General features: G+C 41.0%; 2 protein-coding genes across 6 annotated transcripts in view; one reads left to right on the top strand and one right to left on the bottom strand.

Annotated features, from left to right (window-relative positions):
* Window positions 1–346: 346 nt before the first annotated feature.
* Window positions 347–8,630, bottom strand: puraa (purine-rich element binding protein Aa). Of its 2 annotated transcripts, none has more exons than XM_020085939.2 (4): window positions 8,470–8,630; window positions 7,767–7,821; window positions 7,388–7,478; window positions 347–4,572 (listed from the first exon to the last, which is right to left on the bottom strand). In XM_020085939.2, the coding sequence occupies exon 4, from the start codon at window positions 4,489–4,491 to the stop codon at window positions 3,634–3,636; it is 858 nt and encodes a 285-aa protein (XP_019941498.1). In that variant the 5' UTR covers window positions 4,492–4,572; window positions 7,388–7,478; window positions 7,767–7,821; window positions 8,470–8,630; the 3' UTR covers window positions 347–3,633. The 2 variants fall into 2 exon arrangements, with proteins under 2 accessions (XP_019941498.1, XP_019941500.1); XM_020085941.2 differs by having other exon boundaries at window positions 7,388–7,475.
* nrg2a (neuregulin 2a) overlaps window positions 4,629–25,510 on the top strand; it is a 76,862-nt gene continuing 55,980 nt past the window's right edge. For 2 of the 4 annotated variants that reach the window (XM_020085935.2, XM_020085938.2), the window contains exon 1: window positions 10,068–11,539. In XM_020085935.2, coding sequence (XP_019941494.1) covers window positions 11,131–11,539 — 409 coding nt within the window. In that variant the 5' untranslated portion in view covers window positions 10,068–11,130. Of the gene's footprint in view, window positions 4,762–7,801; window positions 7,833–10,067; window positions 11,540–25,510 lie in introns of those variants that run through there. The other 2 variants (XM_020085937.2, XM_069539633.1) reach the window with 2 other exon arrangements.

The raw sequence follows: 25,510 nt of genomic DNA, 5'->3' as shown, positions 1-25,510 counted from the left end.
ATTTCCTCGGGTATAGGAGGAAGGTAAAGGCCAGTTTAAAGTAATTGAGCATCCACTGTGTAGATCACCCTGGGAACAGCAGCTGCTGGTGCTCTGGTGAATGATAAGGCCTATTTTCAAAATTTACAATCATTTCAATACTTTACATCATGTAGTTTTAGTATTAAACGAAACAAAATCTAAACTGTGACTACAACCTTCTGTAGAAATAAAAAAATGGAAATATCCTAAAAAATTACAAGACATACAGGTCATGTTGGGTCATGATCAATAAACTCTCCTTACTTAAGCTCCCAGAAGAGCAATCATTACATACAGATGATCACAAACTGCGTAGTCAGGACGATTAGAGACCAAAGTAATGCTTTATTTTACAGCCTGGTATTACACATACAGTACTGATGTAAAAATCTCTAAGACATGAATCATCAGGTACTTGTCATTGCAATGTTTGCATTTTAAAAGGCTGTAAAATTAAGCTTTTGTTATTAGCATCATTGCAAATGTAGAGTCAGACATTTTATACAACATTAAACAGACTTTTCATCCATGAATTATAGACATTTTGGGAAGTTGTTTTCTTTTCCAACAAGAAATGAAGCATGAAAAACACATACATTTTGAATGTAGATTTTTCCCTTATGGGTAAATTAAATTTATTTTAAAATTTGTCAAATGTACATAAATTATATTTGATGCATCAAAAATCAAATACCCTCTTTTAAAAAGAGGCAACATAGGAGAGAATAACATTCTTTGTTGAGATCATTTTTAAACAAGTATTGGTCAGGCATTTCATCAACCTGGGAGAAGCAAAGTGCTACACACAACAACCACTGACGACAGTTCACCATACACCTTAATGAGGATTGGACTGAAGCACCATATCTTAGCTTAAAGCTAAAATGGAGATTTCTTAAGTTTTCCTTTTCCACAAAAACTTCATTGTGTTTATAGTCTACTTTCAACAATAAGCCAAGCTCACGCTTTTCTGAGGGAGAGGCATACTTGCAGTGACATTGCTCTATTTCAAGTTGAAGAACTGATGTAAACTGCTCAACCCCACAGGCTGCTAAGACCTAGGTTTACTATATTGTCCTCCAGGATGGAGCTTTGAGTGCAAATAAAGGCATACAACTCCTTCATGAGAAATAAACATGGAATTCAGCCACATGCTTTCAAATAGTAATCATATATTTAATTGATATACATATATTGCCACCATTGGCACATACGATATTGCACACAGTGATGAAATGTTGCACAGAAAAAATTGATATTTTTTTGTGGGCGAAAACATTCCAAAATTACAAATAATGTGGAATAATGCTGAAAGGTAAAACTACATTAAAAACAAAAACAAAACATGCTTGCTACTCCCCAGCAACTTACAACTTACACATAACTACCCAAGCCATAGAACAAGCATTTCAAGAGGGGGGGCCCACCAATATCAATTAATAACATTTTAACCCACGACCGATGTTTCCCATCAGCCCCTGCTCTCCCTGCTAACGTGCTTGGCTAGTAAAGAGCCAACTCTTCTGCATCATCTTGCATCTAGGTGACCACCCGCTTCCATGTTTACATGTAGGCCGATGCCTGGATGGCTGGGAAACGGGGATGGCAATGACATTAGGAAAGAAGGAAGGTAGCAGAAAAAGTTAAGAATTCTGCTTGTTTTTTTTTACAAGGGTTTGTAACAAACCCTTTTAGCACCACGGCGTGTGCGCAAGCACACAAGGGGGCTGAGACACAAAAAAATGGAAGAAAGAAGAACCGATGACAAACGGAAGAAGCCAAACTGCGATCCAAAGCACCAGGCCAGCGTGTAAGCATGCAGAGTGTGTAAGGCACCAGGTTGTTTATATGCTGAAGAGGATGCTCCCAATCAGGTATCTTTTAGTCTATACCAGAAGCTCCAAAAATAGGTGGTCAAGGACAGTCTAGTTTGCTGGTTTCCAGTCAATCTAAACACAGGAGCAGTAATTTTTTTCAATGCTGAGGTAAATCTGACTTAATCTGATTGTTGCCAGTTTCTCTGGAGTTTATAAAACTGCTATCACACATCTATGAGATGCGACTGAACTGGTTTAGAACCAGTTGTTTTCCGTGTGGCAGCCCAAATATTTACAATTAGACCAAAACAGAATCTCATCACCCCCAGGTAGATATTTGGGCTTACAAATCTAAAGTAGAGCTATGAGCATGTATCCAGAGCGGACCCACTGAGCTTCACACCATCAAATTTTAAATTTGTAGGGATGGGCACATCCACTGTCACACAACTGGACGTATTCAACAGGTCGGCATTGGCTTATCCAGGTGTTCTTCTCAATGTCCCTCCTCATAGTGTGATGGTGATATTGTAATTACAGTTTGCAAGATCACTCCTCAAAAAACTTCCACTACAACTACACCAAGCCTTTGGAGGGAATCACCCAGCACTCGGACTCAAGATTCGTACAATATAGGCAGATAAAGATACAATTAGAAGGGTCCTTGAGCCAATATTTTGGGTGACCAACGAAATCTATTTAGTGCAGATTAACATGCAGCAACAGCACTCCTTGGCACCATATAGACTTTTATGACTGAACAACTTCACAAAATGTTTGTTTCGGACGTACTAACCAATGACACGCTGCTGAAATTTAGCCTTTTTTATCCAGACCACGAAACCAATCAACACAGAATGAATGGGGTGTGTTTGTCTTATCATCTGCAACTCAGGCCATTTGCTACATGTTGTCACTGCACTTCCTCTATCAAATACACATTTAGTACCTTTAAAATGAACACATTGCATTAACAACGAGACACAAAGGTAGTCTATAATATACCCATCTGCATGGCAACAATTTCAACTGAAACAAAAATTACAGTATTAATATTTCTTTGAATGCCTCTGGCAAATGTCATCATATCTGTATCCATTGTCCAGTTCAATATATTTCAACATTTTTATGCAATGCATATTGCACAACAAATAGAGCACTTATTTCATTTCATGAAAATGCCTATATTCCTTTTTATACTGCGTGACATCTAACCAGTTTCCGAAGCAGGCCTAGCCCTCGTATGTTTTAATGTGTAAACACATCTCTACTCACAGGTAAAGGTAAATAGGATGGCATGTGACAAGCTTTTACAAAGTCTTTTTGAAATTTGGTTCAAAAATTAAAACGTCTGATTTGTGCTGAAGTCATTAGCCCACATGAAAAGGAAACTTTTTTCATTGGAACTCTGCAATAATTCCATTTGAACATTGCAAACACTTTTTTTTTTACAATAACTTTAACGGTACAAAAGTTTTCTGTTAATAAGGGAAATAAACACTCAGTTCAATATTGTTTGTCAAGTAGGAAACAATGTTCAAATATAATGTTATTACTTTGTTTAGCAGCCTGTTAACTGTATTAATGGTGGATAAGTGGGGTAACATCCAGCGATGAGTGACAACATGTCATAACTGTCAGGTTGTGGAGGTTTCTTATATTGTGGGTGATGCTCCCTTGGAGTTAAACCATTACAGTTAAATCTTTAGATTTCTTTCTTTATACAGTAGAGTTCTTAATTATATTTCTCATGTTATTTTCATTACTCTTGCATCTTTTCTTTTTGTTCTCTATATCAATCCTCGTCTCCATCGTCCGCCTGCATCTCCTCTTGTTGCTGCAGCTCGCATGCCCTTTTCTCCCGCTGTTTCTCCTGGATCTTCTTCATCTCCTCGGCATATTTACTGAAAGTATTCCCAAATTTGGACCACACTTTGTAGGGCACCGTGATCGAGTTGCGGTACGTGGGCTTCACCTCGCTTACCCTCATGAACACACCATACTTATTGGATCCGACGTCGAAGAAGAACCGCTTGTTGTCCACAGTCAATGACGACCCTTCGGGCAACTCCGCAGGTTCGTCCTCTACACCGTAATCGTCAATAAGTTTAGCCAAAGCGTCACGAAACTCAATAAGTCCCTGGGCAGGGAGAGCGATGGTCTGGCCTTGCGTGGATCCCAAACCGGGCCCCCGGTTAACGGTCTGCCGAATCCTCAGGAACCGTCCCCTCTGGTTCTCTTTCAGATCCATGTAGTATTTCCGATTCTCCCGCACCAAGAACTCGCTCTTCAGCGCTCGTCGGGGCTCGTCTTGGACCAAGCCCGGGTTGCTGGGACCCAGCTGCGCATAGTGTTCGATGAAGTCCCCCAAGTAGTCACGGAACTCGACCGCCACGGACATGGAGAGAGTGAGGCGGCTCTTGTTTCCACCGGCCCCGACTTCTGCTATCTTCAAGAAGCGGCCCTTCGCGTTCTGCTTCACGTCCAGATAGAAGCGCTTGTTCTGGATGTCAACCCGCTTCGACGCCAGCTCCTGGGTCTCGTGCTGGAGGCCGGAAGCCGAGCCCGCCCCTCCGGTCGCCAGGTGCATGGAGCCGAAGCCTGGGCCCGTGGCTGCTCCTCCCTGCTCACTTCCACTGTCTCTGTCCGCCATGATGCTGCCTGCCTGCCTTCTCCCTCTGTCTGCTGCAAAGCCACGGCACAGCCACTGCGAGCACCGCGTCTCTCGCGAGATCTGCACGGAGAGGTATGAAAAACGCGAGGGAAACGAGTCAATGCAGAGAGACGAAGCGTCTTCACAGGATTTACTCGACACGCTTCAAAAACCACTTCATGTGGTTTGATTGAAATGAAAGCATGGTTCTGAAGAGATCTGCACCCAGGCTTGGTGCAGATTCACTGGACACAGCCTCTGGAAACTATGGTGTGTTTTACTTCCTGAACAGACGCTGTGGCTTAACTTGTGTTTTAGTTTAAAACGATAAAATGTGTAATTCGTCCATGATTAACATGTCATGTGCTCAGATCACTTAACGTGTTGACAGTTTAACAAACGGTGTAAAAAAAAGCTGTGGTAAAATGAGCTAAATTATTTTAATTGTAACGCCATTGATTTTGCAGGTCAGAAATGGCCCCACGTATTTTTTAACTATCACACATTTAGCCAATCAAACTAAAATATATTATAAAAGAACATTTAATTATATTATATAAATACAATCAACAAAATTGTGTTAATAGACTGATAAGGCCAAAAGGACTAATACATGTGTCCATTAGAGGATCACTTTATTATACAAAGTTTACAAAACAAGACCAGTACACCATAACCTTCAGTTTAGCTTTATGGTCGTGTAAAAAGTGAAATGACACACCATTATATTTAAAAGTGTGTCATTTTGTCACATATTCATATTTATTAAATATCAAATCCGATCGTTCTTTCTTTTAAATCTTAAAATCAAATGTGCTTACCTGGCATGGCAGTGAGGAGAAGTATCGTCTTGCATGTGGGACAGTGACTGCTAATCGTGTTAGGATCAGTAGTGTCACTGACCACTCATTGGATTTAGACCAATAATATCATTTAAGTTTCATTACTCAGTGTGGTCATCTTGAAGTCGCTTCAGCAGTGAGAGCTGTATCAGAGCTTTCTTAAGGAATCGGAGCTGTTATGATCGGATCTCTCAGGGCGGATCTTTATACTTGTTCTGAACATGACCTAAATCACTCCATCCGCGCTCTTTACGTCTGCTTCCGCCAAATAATGTAACACCACCTCGGCCCCGACGTTGGCTCTCATGCCTTACGTGAGGCAATCGCTTTATTTTTAATCTTTGGCCTTGGAGCGACTGTCAGGTCGAGTTGTGATTTTTAGGATCACTGTAAAATGTAGGCCGCCTACATGACTGCAGTCCTCCTCACCTCTGTCTCCTGTCTATTTAAAATGTGCCATCAGGTATCCAGACCTGAGCGAGCACGGTGCCCAGCAGACTGCGGAGGCCTGGCTCTTCCCAAGCCAGCTGTCTGTCTGTCTGCCTGCCTGTTTGTCTGCCTGCCTGTTTGTCTGCCTGTCAGTCAGTCACATCCAGACAAGGCAGGCCAGAGCTGCTTTGTTCATAGCGATAGTTCAAGAGTAATTGAAGAATGGGGAAAATAAATAAATAAATATATCAATATATCTCTATATATATATATAGATATATTTTTTATTATTTTATTTTGCTGTGGATCCCTGTAGGCTAGGTCAGGTCGTCAAACGTTGGTATTTCTTCCTCGATAATAAGAAAATTATAAATAAAGTATTTTTTCAGTATTTTATACAAGCATGTAAAAATGCATTTTATCTGTATAATTAAATTTAATCCAGACAACAAGAGTTATAATTTTAGACCATTATTGATTTTAAAATGTATCAGAGAAATTTCAATATATATATATATATATATATATATTTTACCAGCATTGTGAAAAAGCGCTCCGTTTCGGGCTGCACCAAAAAGACTAGTCACACGCTTTCTTACCTTTTTCGGTCGAAATATCTTAAAGACGATCTCAATGTTTGTTTATAAGAGCATTTAAAGTTAATAAGTCATTCACAAGTCTTTCAGTCAATATTCGTTATGCACTTCACAAATATTCATCTTAAACATGTAAACGGTGGTCCTTAACATTTTATACAGCTTGAATCAAGTCGATTGTGATATGGGCCAGTTGTGTAAATTGATCTGTGATATTTCATTTCATTGTGTATCATTGTAACACGAAAATTATTAATTTTTTTGGCAATTTAGGGAAAAGAGATCTATCTTGTTGGCAACATTATTCAAAATAAATAAAAGACTAAGTTACTTGTCAACAGGCTGTTTAAAGGCCTTACTGGAGTTCAGCATATAACACTGGTAGTAAATCCCAGAAATGTAAACCTTTAAAAAGTTTTAAAATATATACATTTCCTCTAGAGAGGCTTCTTATTATAGTATACTTATTTATAGCTAATAATTATCAAAGCTAAATATTAAAACACACATTTAAAATGTTTCTTTATGTTGCTTTGTAGTTGCATAGAAATAAATAATACTGATTAAGCTTTTATAAATATATCTTTCCACTATTCATTGATATGACATTAATATATTATTAATAAATAATATCCACTGGACGAGTATAGACTATGATATTAAGAAAGTTCAGGGATAAATTCATTATTTCAACATCATGCTGTATATTATTAGGCCAAAACAATAATAGATAAATAAATAATAATAATAATAATAATGGCATGTTATAGAGGTAAAATTAATTCATTTATTACTGAAAAACTAACGACTATTGCTGTAATAAACATTCTTAGAAATAAATAACATCCATTTATTTAAAAAAATAAATTGTCCAAAATAGGGATTGGACCAAAACGTGAAACTACTCTGAGTTAAAAATGAAGCGAGGTGAGCATGAAGGCCTAAAACTTCTTTTTTAATTATTGTTGTTTTTAATTTATTGATATATATGTCTAGATTTATTAGCTTGTATAAAGCCCATACATATACCTGATATTCCCTCAAAGGTTGTGGGGCCTCCTGATCAGCTCCACAGCAATCATCACTTCCAGTGCTGCAAAATCCAGTAACAGTTTGCCTGCTGGAGGAAATAATTAGTGATCATAATGACACAGGACCAACATTCAAATAAGCATGACATTTTTTTTTTATCTAAATGATTTAAAAATGTTAAATTATTCTGCAGCGTGACGACCACACGGGCTTTCGATGCAGAGACGTCTCAGGCATGCTTGCGCTTCATGGCGTCTTAGTCTCGAACCTTCTTTGTAGTTACATCGTCCCCTCGTTGAGGTTTTCTGAGTCAACATGTCTCTTTGATTACTTACGTTGCTTTGTTTTCATTTCCAAAGTTAAAGCTGTAGCTCACCTGCCGCTCTTTCTCTTCTGCTCTCCTTGGTGCAGGCGATATGATAAACGCGAGTCTGCAAAAGAGGTAAGTAATCTCTTGAAAATAATAAGAAAAATATTATTTTGAAATGTTGGTGTTGGACACTGAATTTCTATGTAACCTGTAAAATTAAATTTCACATCTACGCGTAAAAAAACAAATCCAAATTCGTCATTTGATACCAAATTCTTATCCCAAGTCCCACCTACAGGACTACATGTTCTTATTTCGGTCTGCTTTACTTCTCTGTGCATGTTTCACAATCCACAACCTGTCACTCTAGCAAAACTATCATCAGTATTTCTTCTGTTTTTCTCTTCAATTTCTAATCATGAATACGAATCACAGAAGTAAGTTCTGATCAGATGCTGAGGCCACGTCCAACGCACAAATATCAGGCTCAATTTTTTATTTTTTTTTTCTAGGATCACCTCACAATATTTTACTCTGCACCTAAACACAGATAGGAATGTCTCTGCTCCAAATACAGCTGTGCGCCGTTTTTTTATTTCCACACCAGACGCATGCACGCTCCTATAAACTGCAATGCAATGGCTCTGTTAACTCTGCGAAGGCGATGACAAGCACAGGGCTGCACGTTATAAGACAATTAAGCGGCTGCAGGACAGTAACAACCCCAATGACATGTCAAAAAGAAAAGCGTCGGTTCCTCATGACCTACCGATCCAGGCCGCTCAGTGTGCAGCCGCGGCGCCGCAAAGCCTCACCGGGGAGCCGCTGGAGAAGAGACGGGGCAGAGTACGCAGACGATCAGGCCTCAGACAGCACCGAGGACCGCTGGTGCTTCCTCCACAAGATGGACAGGAGACGGCGAGTCGTGGCACGGACACACGCACAAGTTCAACGACGCACGTTTCACCTCTGATGTCAACGCGCACTCAGTCAGTCGTTCGACGCGCGCCTCCTGTTGGTGCGATTGGGGTAGTGCAACTTCGCCTCCTGGTGGTAAGAAAAAAGACGGGAGCATTTTAGGCAATAATGGAGGTCAGCGTCTAAATAAGTATTTCTAAAGGATTAATCTTACAATGAACGTCTCCCTCGCAGCATGTTTGATTTCTCTCAGGGGATGCATGTCACACCCATGCACAAAACCTCTGTGCGTCTATTCAAGGTTCAAGTTTTATTTGTCATACGCAAGTAAACACAGGGTAAAACAGTACAATGAAAGGTGCTGGACAAGAAGGAACCGATCAGCTCAGCAGTGCAATAGTTAAATAATAAAAAATAAAAGCAAGGTAGAAAGAGCTTATGATTAAAAACAAAAGTCCACTATAATAGAAAAACTAAAACTATATACAGTACATTCAAAGGAGCAGTGTGACGGTTATTGCAAATGGAGTAACGACTTTAACTGTATGGAATGTGTGTGAGTAATTATTGCACATTCCACGTGTGTTTCACATTTTTCCCAATAATGTGCAAACAGGTTGTGTTGTTTAAAAACAAGTGTCTCATATGAGCAGTTACTGTCACAGTGAGTTAGTATCATCTCACACAGTTTGTGAGTCTGACTGACATCAGCTCTTCACTCCTAATTTATAGGCCCTGTGAGTTTTCAGCACCACGGAGAGCAGCCAGGTCTGTCAGCTCTGCAGGACATGAAACCAGTGTCGTCTCATTTTACAGGGTTTTACAGATATAACTGCATTATCTATGTAAACCTACAAAACAAATTGTTCTGGGACTCATGGGCTCCCTGTTCATTGGATATAAGGATTTATTTATTGGCCTAAACTCGTTATTCAGAGCTCACTGACCATGTTTTTTTGGACTTAGTTCAAATGTGGTTTTCCTGAGTTCCAGCTACTTGTGTTGTTTGATTTACAGCAAGTGTGTGTGTGTCAGATATGTCACAAATAGAGTGTGGTCAGCAGATGTCGCTCTTTGTGAATACTGTCAGTACAACCGCCTGCATCCGCATTCTACCGATCCAAAGCAAACCTATACTATCATAACTTCACAAACAGAGCATTGTGCTAACAAAACGTGTTTCTATCCCCATGTTACGTTACATTATGTTTCTAATTTAGGTCCAGTTCCTTAAAGAGCCACTTTATCACGGGAACACGTTATTGTAAAAACCCACTTTCCCAGATGTTTCTCCCTCTGAAGTGATTCAACTATGTCATGTCTCTGCATTGGATCCAACACAGACCTCCTACTAGTTTTTAGCAGTATGGATTTGATGCGGTGCTTCAACATCAGTTTTTTTTTGTTGCCAGAGGCAGAGCAGCGAATGTGACCTGAATGCAGGGCATGACTTAATGGGATGAGACGCAAAACTCATTCAAAACAGTCTCCTGAAGAATGTGAAAAAGCTTTCGCAGCCTTAGTCATCGCAGCCATATGATTTCTCCCAGGCCCAGCGGAGTGTGTGTGTATATATGCGGCTGCATGTGAACCGTTTTGATTTTTTTGGAGCGATGCCTTGGCTACAGTAAGATGCGATTTTGAGGAGGGACAGTCATGGATTTAGGATTTCACTCTAACGCGAGATCGCCGCTGATAAAACAACATGGAGTGATTGACACACAGTAGATCGACCTTTTTTTTTGGTCCATCGTGTGTCGGTGCTGCGTTTTTTTGTTGCTGTTTTTTGTTGTTGACGGAGCCCCTTGGCAATCGGCGTTATTTCCTCTCCGTCTATGGCTGTATAGTGGGGGGAGGCGGAGAGAGAGCCGCGGAGGAAGGCGGCGTATTAGCGCTAGAGCTGCCGATCAGGAAAGAGAAAAACTGTTTTATTTTTTTAAGGGGAATGAAACGTGGCTTTTTGCTCTTGCGAGCGGACCAAACTTGTGCTTCACTGCAGCATTTTGCGTCTTCTGCCTCCGCTGCAGCTGATACAGAAAGGCATCGTATAGCGGTGCCCCACCACTGCATTTTTTGGGCAAAGATAAGAGTGGCGTCGTCTTGCAGTTCTAAGGCTACTATGGCAGCATAGGGGGGGCATCGTCTTCTGGAAGGGGGAGAATCCGCCGATTCCTCGCTTGGCTGCAACTACAATGCCTTATTATCATCATTATTATTATTATTATTATTATTATTATTATTATTAGCGGACAGCAGTGACTGGATTTGAACCCCCAGCATCATCCCGCGGTTTCCCCCCGTCTCAGAGCTGCTCTTTACCCATTGCAAATCACTCGAAAGAAGCAGCGGATCCCGATGGCATGGACACTTATGCAAGGTCTGCCGCCGCGCTGCCGTGCTACTGGAGCCTCCTCGCTGTCTCTTCATTCAACCCAGCTCCGTCGCCATCGCCCCGCAGCCGAGAGAGCCCTGCCGCAACGCGACCAGCGACCACCGAGCCAAAGCAGGCGGCATGAGGCTTGATTCAGTGCATTTATCCATGCTGGTCATCGGGGTCTCATTCGCCTGCTACTCCCCGAGTTTGAATTCCCTGCAGGACCAGGCTTACAAATCCGCCGTGGTGATCGAGGGCAAGGTGCAGTCCACGCCTGGGAACGTCTCCGCGGAGCCGTACCGTGTGAATGTCAAAGTGCTGGATGTTTGGCCCCTGAACAGCGGGGGTCTGGAGCGGGAGCAGCTCGTCACCGTGGGGGAATTCGGATCCGAGGCGCCGTGCACCAAAGTGAAGAAGAACCACAAGTACATTTTTTTCATGGACCCCACTGACCAGCCCTTGGTTTTCAAGGCATCGTTTGCGCCTCTGGACACGAGTGGGAAGAACCTTAAAAAGGATGTTGGGAAGGTCTTGTGTGTGGACTGCGGTAAGTTAATGCATTGTGGATCACCGGTGAAGTCCAAACCCGGAAGAACGAACGCTCTAATAACAGCTCCCTTGCTTATAGGGCTTTTTGGTAACAGGTGCTCTGTTGAATTGTGGTTATTGTGGCCACAGCATGCTTTGGAGTCGGTGGGTGCCAGATAAGGTGCCTAAGGGGCGTCTATGCAGCAATTTTCGACAACTCTCGCAGGCTCCCATAGCCCACATGATCAATCAAACTCTCTTTCTCTCTTTCCCTCTGCTATTCTCTCTCCCCTCAACTGCATCAGACATGCGCCTCGCACTGTTGCTTGTGAGGAATTGCAGTTTGTGTGTATCGAACTATCTGCATCCTGCAAACCCGCATTATACTTTTAACCTTTTATTGGCACTTTGCGATTCAACTCGTACTCCGTTGACTTGACACACGGATAGATTTCTGTTTCATCCATATGTTGCTTCTCGTGTGAACATACAGATCTCATGCATTTCATGGACCCGGTACAATTTCAGCACCAGGGACAGCGGCCTGTATCGCTGGTATCACGTGTGCCCTAAGCAAACTGGTTCCTGGTCTATATTTAGGTTCACGACCTGTTTTAATGCTTTAATACCCAAAACTTTGACATAGCCTGCGGTTCTGTCCTGTACACACATATTCTCTGTGCCGGTTGTAGCTCTGTGTGTTACAGTCCTAACCTACAACCTATGAGGTTGTTGTTGAGAATATGAAATAATCAGCTTCACCACCCAACACTTCAAGGCTTTTCTTTTTCAAGATTCATGCACAAGAAGTTCAGGGAGGGACTTTGGTCAGTAGATGTCACCCTCAGGGAGTCGTTTTAAACATCCGGCACATTTTATTTGTAGTAAGGTGATCTTTCATCGTCATTACTGATTCTAAAGTATATATATATTGTTCAATGAACAATTGAAAACATGGCTTATTTCCAAATTGAAAATATGATTGGTGAGGATATTGTTTAGGCTATGCAACCTATTGATTAAGTACAATGCAGCACACTGTTGCTGCAGTACGTCGCACACAAATAGGTTACCTTAATTCATGCACGGAGCAATGTATTGTTTAGTGACCAGATCGGTGGGGTGTTGTGTCTCCACATCTATTTCCTTAAATGGCACAGAAAGTTTTGTTGCTCTTCCCCTGCAGGTAAAATGTGTCTCCACTAAGTTAATTATAAAGTAGTGTCATTGTTTGTAACGTGATCTTAAACAGCTCTCAGTGCTTATCACACAGCCACTCCTTTACTTGTGTCCACAGCTAATGGTCAGCACCTGCACAACCTAAAAATAAGTCGTAGCTTTTCATCCATAATTTGAATGTTATGAGCCAATTAGAGCACACGTAACACACACAACATATTTTACCTCCATTGTAATGTTTAACACAGTTGTGCTTCCCCTCAAGTGTTGTGGCCTAGAACATAATGTGTGTTCTGTACTGCCGCCTCCTTACAGTCACTTACCCTGCACTCATGAGACACAAATTCTCCCCTCTCCTTGTTTTTGCCACTCTCACTCTGGCTTTTAAACTCATCATCCCATTAGAGAGGTAACATAAAATGTACCTTATTACCTCTCGAGCTTCTTGAGCAGTCCAAATGTCCCCCATGAATTTTTCTGCCACTTAGCAGAGCTTGTCAGTGGTGTGATTGAACCGGCACGGCAACCTCACTGTGTTACCTGAGAGAGTTGCCACACCCTCTTCCTGAGGCTGTATAGATCTTTATCTAGTTCAAAGTACCCAGCAACATAGCTAATGTGGCTCTGGTGGGCCATTGTAACTGAGGGGATTATTCTTCTTCTCCCCAATCGTAACCATTTTCAAGCTAGCCTCTCATACAGACACATAAACAGTCAGTCCCTTGACATCCTTTTGTCCCTTTGAGCTCCCTTCGTCATTCAGCAGTGACTCAAGGTCGCAATGTTGTGTTGACTACTTCTGTCCCTCATATTCATTTCCCCAAACATTGTATTAGAGCATATATTTTATTGGCCACCATGTCAACCTTGCACTGGTGCACCTGCAGCTTTGTCTGGGCCCACTTAGCAGCACACATCCCAAACTTCCCTTAAATCCCTGTTGTGCAGAAGAACACAAGCTCCCAAGCGTGCAAATCAAGGGACTGAATGAACCTACTGTACAGCTCACAATGTGATCCAGTTGTTGTCTTCTGGTTCCTAAGGGCTGCCTGAAAAACAGCACTCCCCGCCTGCACTCTTTCTTCAGGCCTCAGTCATGTGGGACTTACTGACACACTGTTTTTACTGATTACAACAAACATGCAGCATCACAAAAAATAAGCAAATGCAATTGGATCAAACTTCCTGCCAGTGTCATTAGCAGATCATATTGTATCTGAAACTTTAATATTGTCACTGCAAGTGTTTCCTTGAAGTCTAGTGCTGCTTTGTGACAAGTCACTGATGATCAACCACTTTCACCTTTAGAAAAAATTTGCCGTAACATGTATGTAAAATGAATATTTGACAATTTTTTTCACAGAGGGCTTTATGCAGTATATGACTGCAGCCACCTAAAATGACATTATAAAGCCTGTGACCTATTCCTCAGTGCACACTTTGTCACCAGCCGCAGCAGATTGGTTGGTATTTCTTTCACCCTGTGTTTGTGCATGTGTGTGTGTGTCTGTGAGTGTGTGTCATCATGGCAAAGTGTGTGTCCTGGAGACTGAAGCAGGAACTACCACAGAGGAGGATTTAAGTACTTTGGTGTTTTTATGTCTGTGTGTCTGTGGACAGATTGTGTCACTGCGATAGCATCACAACTGGGCAGATAGTTATGACATTTTACAGGTGTGTAGCCGAGATAGCAATGACAGCCAAGATTCTGGTCTGACTCACGAGTTGTGAGTGCCCATGTAATCTAGTAATTACTACTGAGTACTCATGGGTTGCAACATTACCATGTTGACAGATGTTATGGCTGCTGTGATCCCATCACAAGAGTGTCTGCAGTATTCAGTCCATGTCGTAGCTGGTTGTTATGTACACTAACCTACAGCACTTGGTTAGGAACGCCATACTAATACTGAGTAGAGCCTCTCTTTGCTCTCTACACAGCTTTAGTTCTCAGTGACATGGATTCAGAAGATGTTGGAAACACTCCTCTGAGATTCTGCCCCATGTTGACATGATTGCATCACATCATGTCTGCAGAATAATCAGCTGCATGTGCACGCTGCCAATTTCCTGTTCTGCCAAATCTCGAAGGTGTTCTATTGGATTTAGATGTGGTCACTGGGGAGGCAACTGAAGTACACTGAACTCGCTCTCATGATCATGAAACCACTTTAAGACGGCTTTTACTTTGTGACATGCTACATTATCATGCTGGAAAATAGCCATTGGAGGAGGCTGTGAAGTACATATTCATCAACATTACTCAGATAGGCTGTGACATTCAAACAATGATTGATTGGTGTTAAGAGGCCCACAGTGTGCCAAGAAAACATTCTCCACGCCATTACACAACCAGCAGCAGCCTGGACTGTTGACACCATGCAGGTTGGGTCCATAGCCAAAGTCTCTCCCTATTATCTGCGTCTTTAAATTATAATTATATTATTGGTTATAATGAGTACAGTTACCATGTCCACCTCCAAACAGTCTGGTCACTCTCCTCTGATCTCTCTCACCCGCACGACTTCCGCTGACTGGATGTTTTTTTAGGTTTCAGCTGGAGATCATCAGTTTCTGCAATACTAACCAACAATGATGTCATCGTCAAAGTCACTGACATCACATATTTCCGCCATTCTGATATTTGATGTGAACATTAACTGAAGCACCTGACTAACATGGTTTTTAATGCGTTGCACTGCTTTAACACTAATTGGCTTATAACTGCGCAGATAAGCATGGTTACAGGCATTCCTAATAGTGTGTGGTGCATGTTGGTAGGCTTGGTGTAGGTAGTATTGAACCAGGAGGCGTCTTCTCTACTTTCATGCTTTCATTCATTTGTCCTGAGTAAAAGATAATCCATCGGCAAAATCCATCATCTTCTATTACCAAACTTTGTAGGGTTGAACTGTGGTGCAGTGGATATCACTGTCGCCTCACAGCAAGAAGGTTCCAGGTTCGAATTCTGATTCTATAAGGACGTTCTCCTCGTATGTGTGTGGGTATTCTCCAGGTACTCTGGCTTCCTCCCACATCCCAAGATATGCCCATACCTTGGGATTGGGTAGATTGGAGACTATAAATTGTCCTTAGTTGTGAGAGTGCATGGTTGTTTGTCCCTGTACACCATCCCTATGATATGCTGGCAACCTGTCCAGGGTGGACCCCCCCCACCCTCTCACCCAAAATCACCTTGAATTGGCTCCAGCTCTCAATCAGAGGATAAGCGGTGTAAGATAATTGATGGATGAACCAAACTTTGTTGATTGTGCGCTGAGTTTTAATCCACTTATTACTTTTTTAAAATCATCTGAGGGCTTGAGATAAAACGACGTGTCCTGATTTGAGTTGATATATTTTTGAGTCAGACATTGCTGTAACCTCAAGTAAGTCACATCTGCCTTTTAGCTTAGCATAACAATAGTGTTAGTAGTGTCCCTCACGGCGCAGCCTAAATCAAAAATCGTGAAACAGATGTGGTAGGTGAGGCCTCTGGCTTTTAGTCTATCCATTGACTCCATGGAGGAGACCTACATAATTTCATTTTGTGGTTGCATGTGTGTGGGTGTATGCAGACTGGTGGGAGCATTGTATGAGTGTGAGACATTACAAATCAGTGTAACACTGGAAAAACAAAAAAGGGCCATGTCCTTTCTTGCAGATAATTCTCACTCCTTTGAGTATTTCTATATTGCTAATTAAGGTAATTGATTTGCTTAAATTAATTAATGTAGCAGTATTGTGGTGAACGCACACTCTTATGACTAGTCTGTCACTGTGAAGTCCCACTGTAAGCAGGTCGCAGCTGCTGCATTGAGGTGGTAGACAGGCGGGATTTTGCCCCGAGCTACAGTAGGCATCTTTCCATGAAGTGAGAGAGTTCCTCAGAAGAGCTAGACATAGAATAGGAGTGACAGCTGCTGATGGCTACTGGCTTCTGTGCTTACACCACAAGTTTGTTTGGCGGTGACGGCATAAATCAACATGCATCGGCACGTTGGTCATTGTATGCGAACGGCTCCCTCAAGGGCAATTCAGCAAACAGCCACTGATTGTGACAAAGGTGCTCATCTATCGTTTTTCACCACTGAGATTATTGTCATGTACAGGATGTGTGTGTTTTATGTAGGCGTGATTGAAGTGTCTTCAACTGTCAGTGCTGTAGTGTGCGGAGCAGGAAACACGGATTGTTTTGACTGAGGTTACACTGTGTGTTTCCGGGGACCGTTTTCAATGTTCACTGGGTCATTTATGTAGACTTTCTGCCCCGCTCATTCTCTGCTCGGGGACTCTATACTCTTAAAACATGGCTTGATGTATATTTATAAGATGTATAAAAAAAGGCAATTTTCAGTAATTGTCGGCTCATTTTCCTGTCCTATTAGGCACTTTCTCAGAATCACTCAGACTTCTACATTTCTAAAGACGCTGAAATCTTTATTTTTTAGACCCATTATTATGACAGAGCATCCATAATGTCTATTCTCTACTTAAGTCCCACTTCTGCAGTGACAGGCCAGGTTTCATTGTAGAGTTGAGGTTTACGGATTCAGGTCAGAGTTGATACCACAGCTGTTACAAGGCAGATGTGTGATGGGAGTAAGTGTTCAGCTCGGAGCCTCTCAGTCACTGGGCTTTACCCTGTAAACATATTAAATCAGGTTGATGTCGTCAGGCGGTGTTTGTGACTGTTGCTGCCCAGTGGTATCACACAGTGACGGAGAGAAAAACAAAAGCAGCCCCTGTCTTTTCACAGTCTTAAGTGGGTTGTTTGGTGGCAGTATTTTTTGAGCCAATAGTTTGTCTAATTTACTACGGTGTGTGCTGATTCATCTATTCTCTACAGCACAGTCCAGCTCTTAACAATAAGGGGTGTTTGTTGAGGTTAGATGACTTATACAGAAGTGAGGAATTGAAATTCCTCTTCTGCTCCAAATTTGGTCCTCTCAGCATTTTCTTTGAAGCGCCTCACAGACATAATCCAAACTGATAAGTTAGAAATGTTTTAGATCATATTTTCTTAAAATCCTTATTGTGTAATTATTTGTCTTAGTATCTAATCTTAAAAAATATTTTGATATTATACTATTATTGCTACAGCATGTTTATTGTGTGTTCTACAGTGCAATTTTGCCTATTCTTCTTGTGCGTAAACAAACACATAGACATGTGCCGATGCTATACAGTCCCATTATATGCATATATTGTACTGATGCTGTATAGATGAAACTAATACATCCCTGCAATAATCAGGGTAGAGACAGAGTGTGAATTGTTAAGAGGATCTAGTCTACTGTAGGTTAAGCCGTCTGTCACTGTCATAACACTAATCCAACACTAATCTGTATATATACATTATCTGTAGCATAAATTCCTTGTTTATAACCACATATAAATATGAGTGAGAAATGTCGGTTTTGGTTCTGAATATTTATGCCCGTTCATTTTTCAACATACATTTCTTTACAGTAGCCTACTTGCAAAGCTATTGTTTACAGCAAACAAAAATAGCTGTAGGCAAATTCACACTAAAGCATACACACAATTTAACAACACACCAACAGACACATAGACCTGACATGTTATCTGCTTTTTATAGCATACGTGTCAGCAAACTGTGAACATTGTCAGTTGATATTCACTGTCCTATACAGTGTTGCTTTGGTTTCTACCAAGTGCTGAAAAATAACCTCCAATATTTGGGTTGTTAGCACGTTAAATGCTTCTTTATTATTGCGCTATTTGTTAACTGTCTCGTTGAAGCTGTGCGACTGGTGTACAATAGTAATAGTGAAGCAGACCAGTGACCAGAAGTTTGCATCAAACTCCCTGCAGTTTAAAGATTGCTAACCATTAGCAACGTAGCTGCAGTCCTTAAATAGATCAGGCGAGGCCATTAGGGCACAAAGTCGTCTTAAGTGATGAAACAATAGTCTATATAAGAAAAGGACTGTAGTTCTACTTGACACTAATACAATGATGCAAAATAGAACTAGTTTGTGCTCAAACAAAAAACTAGGTCAAACTAAACAACTCTGGACTCTGTTTTCCAAATTATTGTCAATCAAATGCCTGCATCTCATATTCACCTCTGGTTTGCGTTTAGACCATAGACTCTATATATAGATGGATGACACATCTTCCTCCCACTATCCAGAAATGAAGCCAAATATCCTGAATATAAACGCTGACATCTTGATCATTTAGAGACAGACTCTGCACAGTAGCGATCAGGAAACAGAGCCGTGGTAGTGAGGTCCCACTGATGCACAGGTTTGACCATACATGAGTAATTTCACCCAGGTTTGTAGCACTAAATTATAATAGTATTAATATCTTCCAATTTATTTGATGTGTACTTTGACTTTTTAGTCCAGGTCCCATTTACTAACATGGAGGAGATTTATGTCTCATGCTGTGATCCAGCCACCAGGTGGCAATCAAGACTCTTAGGCTTCACTTTTGTGGAGCAGTCATTTCCATCTTCATATAAAGTCTATGATCAGAAATCACTGTCATCCATGACGTGATATCCATTACTTGACTGGTCATTACAACAGTGGCTCCTCTGACCTTCCAGTTAGCTATAAAGCCTGTGTGCACAACGTCAGGGGACGTACTCACCTAAATGGAATGCAGCCATTATTAAGGCTATTAGTTACACAAAATGTCTGCCTCCAGAGAGGTCTAAGCAGCTTGTCTGGCATTTCACACCAGCTGAACTCTTACAAATAGATCCAGGATGTGATAATGTCACAGAGGAGATCATGAGCACAGGAGTCTGACATGGTTTCATAGTCATACTGCCAAAGTCCAAAATCATCCAAAAAACACGAGCCTCATCACAGAATTTAATATTCGTTTATTTGCCATTAGTAACATTCATTTAAGTGCTCTTAGATTCATATTGAACTAAGGGAATTTTAGGATCTTTACTTGTGTGCCTGGAGATTTTCAGGATTATACTCAAAGTGAAAATGAAAGAGTCAAAACATGATTGTGTTATGATAGACTACAGTAAGCCAAATAAACCTTGGATTATACCATACATATTCTTATCACCACTTCTGATGAGAAATCCCTCCCTTTGATTATCTACAGAGCTGTTTGTGTTGCTAGAAAATCTTCCGACATGATGCAAAACCAAGTTGTTATCACCTGCTAATTCTGCCCTAACGTGCTGCACCACAAAACTAAAATAGTATCAGTTTAGTCCTGCCTGAGCGGATACCCACTCTGCTGTGACAGATACTGTATTTTCCACAGTTGTGGATGTCTGATTAACATGCCCTTTGATTGCTCACACACCAAAGCAATGCTTTGGATGATTATAAATGTTTATGCCGTAATACAGAATTACGTCTGGGCTCATGGAGTATAATGGGGTTACTCTAAGATTGGAAGGATAAGAAGTGTGAGAACAAGTGTCTAGTGTGTGAGGTCATTAAGGCTTGTTGTTTCAAATCAAATTGAACATGTGATCAACATAACTTCAAATAGTTTTTAGAGAGACTTTCAATTAATTATAACTTTATAGATTTTGAGACTGGGGAGGTTTGGAAAATAACATCAAAAAAGGCCCAAAATGCACTGTGCAATATGATATATCACCAATCTGTTACAATATTCAATAATGATCTATTTTTGTACTAATGTTTTTAATAAGTTTGTTTTGTAGTAGAGCAAAGACACATTTTTGAATAAGCATTTGGTCATTAAGTACATGCATTTGCATCTCAAGAGACTTGACAAGCAGGTCACCATCTTTGATACTTCCTATAATAGCCAATATACAGCACCTCCTAAAGCACTGCTGCAAAGCTGTGCTTGCAAACAGCAGAAATCAGAGGTTTGGGGTCGGCTGCTGCTGGTGTGAACGCAGATTAGTTTTACAGTCAGTACATAATGTCACAACCGATAATCTCCATTAATCTGTCTTGAATTCATGGGATAAAAGCTGCTTTTAGATCAGCAAAACTATTTGAACAGAATTTTCCTTTTTTTCCAGAGAGGACATACAGTACATATGCAGTATGTCAGTAATATCATGAATATTGTGGCATTTAGATCCACTATTGGATGATTATTTGGACATTTGACCTCTGCTATGAATAAAGCTTTCCATCCCACATATTTCAAGTTTTAACATTTTCAGAATTACTTGAGGTGTGTGTGATGTTTCTAGAATAAAGTGCATTAAACTTCACGTCTACCATCTGCCTCCAGATAAACTTAGGTAAGCTGAACCATAGAGAAACAGGAAAAAAATCCTTAATACATTACATGCTAACAGCTGAAAAACAGCTGTTTGTTCAGAATCAAGCAGACAAACATATACTCACTATAACTGAGATGGAAAATACATTTCAGTAAATGTTCTACTAAAAAGTATCAGTCTAACAAAAGTCTGTGTTTTGTACAATTTTTCTCTCCTGCTCAGCCTTTCCAATAATTAGGGCTGTGAGTTTTTCACCCACTGAAGAATGTTGCCTTCACCACAATGAGGCAGTATATGATCAGGATCAGGAAGCAGGACAAACAGTGAAAAGTTGAAAGGGATGAGTCCGTTGGGAATGTCACAGCAGTTGTTAGATTCCCTGGCCCTGTGGCTGGAGCTGTGTCAAACAGGGGCTCAAAAGCCCACAGTCACTTCACAGTGTGGGAGAAATGTGCAGAATAACAACTGTGAAAGTCCCTGTCTTTCAGATTTTACTTTGTTCAGAGAAGAACGGCCATCTTTCGGGAGTTAGACCCGTGCTGCAGTCTGCTGAAAGTTTGTGATTAAACCGACTATAATGGTGTGTCCTTCGGGAGAGACGGTCATGTACAGTATTGACCATGGACAAAAAGGTGCCCAGCAATTAAAACATCCACAGGCCCCCTGAACAAGACAACAGCAAAATACAATCAACCTTTTAAATAAAACACATGAGACTGATACATTACAAACATGCAGTTATTTCCTTTAGTTATAAATAGCAATGAACACTACTAGTCAAGATTAAAATAGCATGAAAGACAATCTGCAGTGAAATTCAGGACCTGCTTTATAATTTGACCTGTTGATATTCCCCACTTCACACATCTGTTGTTGTTGTTTTTTGTATTTTATCAGCCTGCTATTTATGACTCTGGATTCTCCGGCTTTGTGAAGGCAGTTTAAGTTTACCCATGTCTTTTGAATCATTCAGTAATTTGCAGCTATCTTGGACTGCAATACTCTTCCTTCACAGGCTGCAGCCAGTGCATGTAATTAAATATTTAAAGCGTTTTTTTCCTGTGCACAGCATGAAAGGTTGTCGACAAAATTAACCCTTAAAAGTCACAAATACGACCAGCGGCAAACCAGCGAATAGGAGCCAGGGAAAAAAATATATAGTGAAGGAATCTGCGAAAATAAACAATCACTATGCACCGTACAACAACACATGTGGATACACAGAAAAAACATCTCTCTCTACATCTTATTGTATTTCAGCATTAAAGAAGAACACACAGTGGATTTGAAGCCTTGTAACCAGGAGAGAAAAAAACAGTAAACAAATCAATCATTCATCATTGATAGAACGTTATTTCCTGTCTCTTTTGGCATTGATTCTTCTGTCTTATGTTCAGAAAATAATGCAGTTTCATGCCCTAAATATGTCTTCGACATATACAGTATATATGTATCCAGCAGATTGACTAAAACTTGGAAGGAAAAAAAGCTGCCAATAATGTGTTCCAGGGCTATTAGCCTTGTTTTATATGCATTTGGCTTTGTTAACATCTATTGACAGCCCCATTATTAACCCTGTTTAGTCTGGTAATCCAGCTCTGGATCAATGCATAACTCTGAGAAACCCAGGTAAGCTCATTTTTCAATGATCTGAAACCCGAATAAGCTACTTGATTCCCTCCGATATGAAACGGTTGCTGCGGCACGTACAATCCTTTCCTGCTGCTTGTTGTCTTTGCAAACTCACGCTGACGTGGAGGTTTTTGGATTCACATTTAACAGATACTTTTTTTATGAACAATATAATTGCATGTAACACCAAGCTTGTCGTCGGGAGTGTCAGGATCACACAAATTACTGTTGAGATCAACATTGTTTTGGCATGTTGTTGGAGAAGTAACCTACTTGCTCAGTCCAAGGAGGGAGGGCAAAGCTGGCGGGCACACATTTCCACGTTCTTTCTCTTGTTGATCTTTCTAGCTGTGGGCGTAGCGCTACAGACAACACATTCCATAATATTCCATACACAGGTTCATAGATGTCAACAGGTATCCTCAATTGCAGGGTATCAGGTTTGTGTAATCAGCTTAAGGTTGTCAGTCTCAAACTCCGCTGCAGTTTATTTATAGTGCAGCGTCACAACAGATTTTAGGAAATTATGTGCATCATGTTATTGCCAGTGTCAAGTAATGACCTGATGAAGCACATGGATTTGTTTCACAATGTGGGTCTGTGTAGGTGAAATATCAGTACCTTCGAATCATATTCCTTTTCTTGTGGGAGTATGAAATTATGATGAAAACTAGGCAACATGTTTTGACTGGAAGTTGGAAAGTTTCTCATAACTTGAAAATGTAAAAATCCAACTTCCAGGTTTCTCAGGTTGCAGGCAGCTAATTAATACTTGGCAGTATAATAGTGTATGCCACATATCTGCATGTGGGATAGTGCACATCTTTTTGCGTTCAGTTAGTGGTGCTTGAAGGTATAGTTCACCCAAAAATGAAACTTCACTCATTATTAACTCTATGTTGATGGAGGGACGGGTGAAGTGTTTGAGTCCACTAAGCACTTTAGTGGTTTCAGGGGTAAACAGTGTTGCAGCCAAATCCAATACAATTGAATTAAATGGGGACCACTTCTTCAAATAGAAAAAACAACAGAAAAAAATCCCTCCATACTGTTCCCGTGGTCTCATCCAAGTGTCTTTATTAGAACAGTGTGTGTTTGAAACCTGCCTGTCATTTCTTCATGTGTTGGTTCTGGGTGCAGGTGGTCATCTTGCAGCATCACCTCAATGAGGGGTTAGGTAGATTCACAGGAACTAGCATGACACCGAAGGACTCTCTCTATTGCTTCTTTTATATTTCCCATCATGCACCAGTTTCTACCCACATGTCTTCCCACCAGGCTTAACCTGGTTTTATCTGTGGACTTGAACACATGTGATCGGTTGTTCAAACCATGGGAAACAGAGCAACAGACGAGCACAGTATTTATATATTCAGCTACAAAGCTATATTTAGCCACACGTATTACCATTTGCAATCTTTTTTTTAAAAACTACATAAACCAAAAGTCGTCCCCTCTGATTCTGTTTGTCTGCATGAAGTTGAGCTTCGCAAAGGAGCACAAGCAATTTATGCAAACGTCTTCCCGGCTGAGTCCGGATGCTTGCCAAAGCTTGGGTGTGTTATTCTTTGGGTAATTGTCTGAAATTCTGTAAAGTTCTTTTACTATAATTCTGTGTTGGCAAGCATATGCATGTTTCCCTGCATCAGTTGTAAGGTGGCTTCTTTCAAAAAGCCTGTTGAATTCGTGCAAAGATTGAAGCATGACAAAAATCATACATGAAGTGCGTGTTTGTCCAAAAGCGCTATATTACCATCAGTTGTAAATATTCAGAGAAAGCAGACAGTGTCCATGACAGGAACTTCAACAAAACGATAGGGAACAAAAGGACCATGGGAAGGGCAACTATGTTTGTGTGCTGCGTGCCGAAGTGTTGAAAAGAGGGGCTGCCGGCACTCCTGCTGGGCGCCTCCCGGTGTGTTTAAGGGACATGTCCGGCCATGTTCACCTCATACACACAGTACATATCCTGAGAGAAGGATTGTTTCCTCAGGTATGTTGTAGGTGTGGATTGATGTGTGTCTTAACATGAAAAGACTTTAAACAGAATGGAATGGCTTGTTAGCAGAGTTTGGAATTGGACCAAGACGAAATCATGTTCCCTTCAGCGGTGAAGCGGGTCCCCTGCTCTGAGGCAGACGTTTGTTACAGCGCACATTGATCATGGTGGAGGTGAATTTCTTAATTCTGCGTACTGTGCTCAAGTGTTACCATCTGGAATGTTACACAGAGGAGGAGCTGACAAAAGATTATGACGCTGCTGACTCACAGAAGAGTCAGTTGTAAACAACAAGTCGACGCACTCAGTTTTCCTGAGTAATACCAGTATTCCTGCAAATATTTACACACATTTTCATTTCACTTCACTATCATCCCACTGCAACATGACCAGACACTTGACACTTACAGTGACTCTTGTGTGTGCTGTCTGTGTTCCTAAAACCTGTGACGCCATCGAGCCCCTTTGGAAGTCCTTGAGCCTTTCCGGAGTGGATGATTTTGGGAAAGATATTGTGAATTCCCACAGGGTTTTCATTCATATTCATAAAGGGTATATTTACTTTTTTTCCAACAAACCTCAGTGGTTACATTCACATTCAAAGTACAGCACAAGGACAGAATATAGCAAATGTATTGAAAACTAAGCTTTGATAATTAAAGATAAAACCCATGCGTGTCTCTGTGTGATTAGTCCTGCATGTATGCGTGCGGGGGTGTGTGTTTTGGTAATAGGCTGTTACCCTATCCTTTACCCATGCTTTCTTCTGACCTTCCACCAGTGCTCCTGCTCATTATTGTGTTGGTCTAATCTGGAGGGGACAGGACTGGGTGCAGAAGTGTATTTATCTTCCTGCACAAATAGGACCTCTTTCCGTCTGGTCCCTGCTCAGCTTGTTGTTGAAAGATAGTGAGCAGCGTAGAGCAAGCTTCAGTGTGCATGCGTGTGTGTGTGTAGGT

This window comes from Paralichthys olivaceus, chromosome 15 (genome assembly GCF_024713975.1).
Source record: "Paralichthys olivaceus isolate ysfri-2021 chromosome 15, ASM2471397v2, whole genome shotgun sequence".
Taxonomy (NCBI): Eukaryota; Metazoa; Chordata; class Actinopteri; order Pleuronectiformes; family Paralichthyidae; genus Paralichthys; species Paralichthys olivaceus.
The sequence above is the reverse complement of the archived record's forward strand: the minus strand, read 5'-3'. Positions and strand labels throughout refer to the sequence as shown.